This window comes from Chrysoperla carnea, chromosome 1 (genome assembly GCF_905475395.1).
Source record: "Chrysoperla carnea chromosome 1, inChrCarn1.1, whole genome shotgun sequence".
Classification (NCBI taxonomy): Eukaryota; Metazoa; Arthropoda; class Insecta; order Neuroptera; family Chrysopidae; genus Chrysoperla; species Chrysoperla carnea.
The window spans coordinates 18,976,459-18,981,381 of NC_058337.1; the positions used below are offsets into that span (position 1 = coordinate 18,976,459).

The 4,923-nt window shown below is 29.8% G+C and overlaps 1 protein-coding gene across 1 annotated transcript; it reads right to left on the bottom strand.

The window, feature by feature from the left end:
• Window positions 1-1,510: 1,510 nt before the first annotated feature.
• On the bottom strand, window positions 1,511-4,342 carry LOC123300808 (chymotrypsin BII-like). The gene is made up of 7 exons (XM_044883461.1): window positions 4,252-4,342; window positions 3,732-3,786; window positions 2,969-3,125; window positions 2,435-2,604; window positions 2,253-2,342; window positions 1,798-1,931; window positions 1,511-1,731 (listed from the first exon to the last, which is right to left on the bottom strand). The coding sequence occupies exons 1-7, from the start codon at window positions 4,306-4,308 to the stop codon at window positions 1,570-1,572; spliced, it is 825 nt and encodes a 274-aa protein (XP_044739396.1). The 5' UTR covers window positions 4,309-4,342; the 3' UTR covers window positions 1,511-1,569.
• Window positions 4,343-4,923: the final 581 nt, after the last annotated feature.

Here is a 4,923-nt window from a genome sequence, read left to right on the forward strand (position 1 = left end):
AAGGGAAATAATTTTAGTGGCTTTTGACAATGCCTCCACTTTGAAAACAAACTAAGCTTCGGAAATCCAAAATTATTGATCAACAAGTGAAACAATGGGAAACATCCGGCATCGAATTCGATCTATGTTTTCAGGTTCAAATAAAACTTCATTCTGATTCATAACTAAAAAACATTAGATGATGCTTTAAACTATAAAGTTGTTCTTTATACATACGCAAACATTTTTTTTTACATTTATTTTGTAAACCGAATAGTTTAGATAGTAATCGATAACAAAAATCTAGCTTTTTGTGCGTTTGTTTATTCAATTTGAAATAAAATGGTCTTTATAGAAAAATGAACCACTTTTATGTTATTAATTGGAAAATTTTTTCAAAGACTGCCTAGATTTCCCAAATTGTACGAAATAATAATTTTGATAAGAAAAAACAATTTTGGGTAAAACTTTTCATTCCGTTTTTGCACTATACGGTTTGCGGAGAAATATTTCGAACGGAAAATGTTATTTTTTAATCAATGACAACTTTCTAATTTGAAGTGTTCATCTATCGATTACCAAATATGGAGAAAAATGAGCTTAAAAACCGAGGTCACGTTGAATGTCTGCGTAAGATGTGGGCCTACATACCCAAAATTTTTTGCTTTAAGCTTTTTTATCGATAAAACTTTCCTAGTTTCAAGTGTATGTCAACTTAAAAAAGAGCCTGTACACAGAGTATATCTATTATATGTACAGTTTCGCTTAAATACATAGATTCCAATCACCAATGGTGTTTTTCAGTGTTTTATTTTATTTATAGATTATTATTTTCGGAATAGCTCTGGTCTTATTAAGCCCCAATTATGGAGATTACGGTATATCATATTTAAAGAATTTGCCGCTCCGGGTGGCTGCTCAATTCCCCCCTCGCCCGGATCTGCTCATGCACTTGTACTTATTAATTTATAGTACTTCGTAACAGCTTCGATGTTAATTTCAAGTATAGAAAATAAGTGATACAACATTGCCATGAAAGTAGGTTGCGATATTTTATTGTGGATGGTTTTATAATAATATTTTGGGATTTATTCAAGCACGGCAGTGTAATACACGGGTGGATAACTTGCACGTTGTTGAGTACCTCCACCATATTCAAGGTGGGCGTTTTTAATCTATAATGACCAATAGCTCGTTTTGCAGTTAACCAATTAAATTATGAGCGCAAATTATGTTAGAAACATTCGTAGATAAAATAATAGTACTATAAAATCTTTGGAAACATTATATAGAATGTATACAGATACCTATTTTATATTTTTTAAATTTATACTTTACATATATTATGTATGTGTTGTTATAGCAAACTATATGTATACTATATCCACTGCGAAAGTGACAAGAAAGATACTAATAATTTTCTGTATGAACATGGGTGTTTAATTGGGTGTGCGAAAATTTCGCACGGGTTATCTAGTCAAGTTTCATCGTATTGGATATCGTATTGATTTTGGAAAAAAAAATTTGATGCTTAGATTAATAATATTTAAATTTTATTTTTCAAAAGACAAATGACAGTTTGTATGATATTTATACACCAGTTTTACTTCGAATCCATGATCGGAAAGATTCCGTGCGTGAATATCCAGATGGATATCCAATATCACAACCTGCAGCTGCTCCAAAACTAACAACTCCTACATGCCGTGGAGATCCATTTACATAACGAATAAGTGGACCACCACTGTCACCCTAAAATACATAAATAAAACATTAGTAATATTTTGTCACAATTCTCACAGTGGTTTTTTTACTTACTCCACATGTTCCCTCGACAGTGTTGCCCAAAGTACAAATAACAGAGTTAGTCACAGTACTACCATAAGTTTCTTGACATTTGTTATTTGCAATCGATTTTACTGCTACGTAGTTTAATTTTTGGCTGACACTACCTAGTAATAAATTTTAAAATAAGACTGTTGATCGCTTTATTTATGTAAAACTTAATATCTCGTGAACATCTATATATTTTGTAAATTTCAAAGAGTAGGTAGTATATCATCTCTAAAAGTGGATTAATTTGTAAAAAAAAGTGATTAAACTCCGAACTACCCTCAAATAAAGGAAGTTAGATACGCCACTAAGATGTCGACCTATTTTTACGAAGCATTTATATCATAACAAAAGTGGAAAATTTCTAAGATGCATTCATTTTTCCATTTAGATATTTAGTTTAATTGTACTACACTTTTACAACTAAAAACTCAACATACCTCCAGTTTTAACTGCTCCAAATCCACTGACAGTTAATGCACTACCAGCCGGGATAACACTTGAATCAAGTTCAATTGGTTTCACATTTTCTACAATAATAAGTATGGTTAATAACATTAAGTGTACAAAACATTATTATTTATAGATTTGTTCTTAAAATATTATAAAAAAAATTACTTACGGTTAATTGATGCTTTGCTTGATAGTTTAATCACAGCAATATCATTATTTAAAGTTCGCTCATTATAATTTTCATGATGAATTGCGCTAGTTGAACTAATTGTTTGTACGCCACTTTCACTACCACCAGAACTGTAAGTTGTTCCCAAACGAATTGAAAATACTGTAGCTCTGAAAAAAATATTTAAAATTTTTCATATTACAAAATTTTTTCGTTTGTATTAGTTTATCATATTACTTTTTCTACAAGTATCCAGGCCTAATAATGTTAAATAAGTGCAGAAAACTGCTATTGTATGAATAACAATTGGGAATATTCATGTATTTTTTTTATATTTTTAATTCATTGTTTATCATAGTAGAAAAACTCGTAGGAAATTCAAAACGTAATGCTTAGATTTTGAAGTAAACATTGTAAAAGTATCCCAGTGCCATTTGCTGATATTAAACTTTTATAGAACATAAAAGTTGAATGTTAATAACTAAGAAGTAAGAAAAAGTAAAATATACACTTGAGTTTTTATGCGAAACTTACCCTTTAACACAATGTGCTGCAGTTAATACCCATTGGTCACTAATCAATGCACCTCCGCAGAAGAAAGTACCTTGTGAAGTTTTGAAAGAAATAGCTACTTGCCATGGGAATTGGCCGAGCGCAGCTTGTTTTCCTCCAATAATTCGCCCTTCTAAACCTTTAAATAAAAATTGATGTAACTATATAACTAGGTTAACCCTATGGTGTGAAGGAGACGAAACTGGTTGCATAGCAATGGAAATATTCTGTTGAAATAGGGGATCTACAGTCAGATTGCTTTTATGCGATCGCAGATGTGTACACTACTTTTATCTAGCAGAATAACGAGCTGTAGCACACCTATTTCTGCTAAACATGCCCGATGTGTTTCAAAAAAGCTCACTAAGGACGTTCCCACACAACCACGTTTTCTTTGATTCACCTACAAGTGTTTTTAAAGGTAATAATGTAACAATGGTTAATTTTTTTGAGATTAATTTGAAAAACTAATATTTATTAGTGTACAGCATGACAAATATTTTCCTATAAAGGAAATAAGAACAAGTGGCACTCGTTTTTCCACAAACTCAGTACAAATTTTTCCATTTAAACAAGTTCTAACAGAATCTACCCTCAAAATTTGCAACGCAATTCTCAAATATTTTTATACACCTCTTGTTTGGGAGCGTACTTAAATTGTGTAATAAAATATTGTACGCTATGGGTATTCTTGATTTTCAAGCCTGCTATTAAAAAAAGAATATTTTAAAAGAAAGATTTATACCTAGTTGTTGAAATTGTTCCAATCTTGTAATCGCTTTGGTGCCAAATACTCTACCCTAAAAAAAGTCAATTAATTAAATGATAAGAATACTTTTTGTGTAAATGTCCATACTCGTTTTTTCTATGATTATGGGTTAGATGTAAAAGTTAAAATTGTACCGTGATTTCCAATCACCCTCCACAGGTATAGAAGTATATATTCAAAAATGATCCTTTTGAACTTTATTTATAGTATTTCTTTGGTAATAACCGGAACATAATGTATTATCTACGTTTCGAGAAATACTATTACAGAGAAATCTATTAATAAATACTTAGTAATGGTAAATTAGATGAATAATAAGAATCAGATATTCCAAAAATATTTTCGTATAATTATTTCGTTTTGTTATATTTTCACAATTTTACCGAGATCAAAGGACATAAAAGGATTTTTCTACTTCGTTCATTAGTCGATGAGAAAATTTGGCGCATTTTTGGTTGTTAGTATCAAAAAAAAAAGAAAGGGGAATACAACTTACCTGGACATTGCCTAGGGCAAATACGCCTAAAATTACTGCAACTAACACAAATTTCATTTTGATAATATTTCAAAACTAATATTGGCTCAGTCAAAATTTATTATTTATATACAAATTAAATATTCAAAAATATAAACGTATTTTATTTATCAATGCACGTAAGTACAGTCAATTTTTATTAATAGATAAATAATCCTTTTGATTTATTTAAATCAATTAAAATCGATAAAAATGATTGATTATTTCTATATTTAAAATTATTTTGAGTATCTACACGTGTGATTAGAAGGATAGCAAAAATATGTTACATGCGTTGGCTTAATTTCATAGTAATATTTTTGAAATAAAAACTAAAAAAATGAAAGTCACTTTGCTGCTGCAAAAATTTTCATTATCGGAAATAGTGGAGTGCCTGAAAGTTTTGATCTTTGATTTCCGTAAATGAATTTGTATGGACGAAGTGGAATTGTGTTTTTTATAGCATAAGTTATGGAGCTTATTATTTTCTTTGTGCTCTTGTTTTTTCGATACAAAAAATTTAATAATATTTGGGCATTCTATTTTAAATAGTATGTATATCCTGTATATATGAAGTATATAGCAAGGTAAAAAAAATATAACAAGCAGAAGTTTTTATAGCGTGCTCAGGGCGTACAATATGAGCTTGCTTTC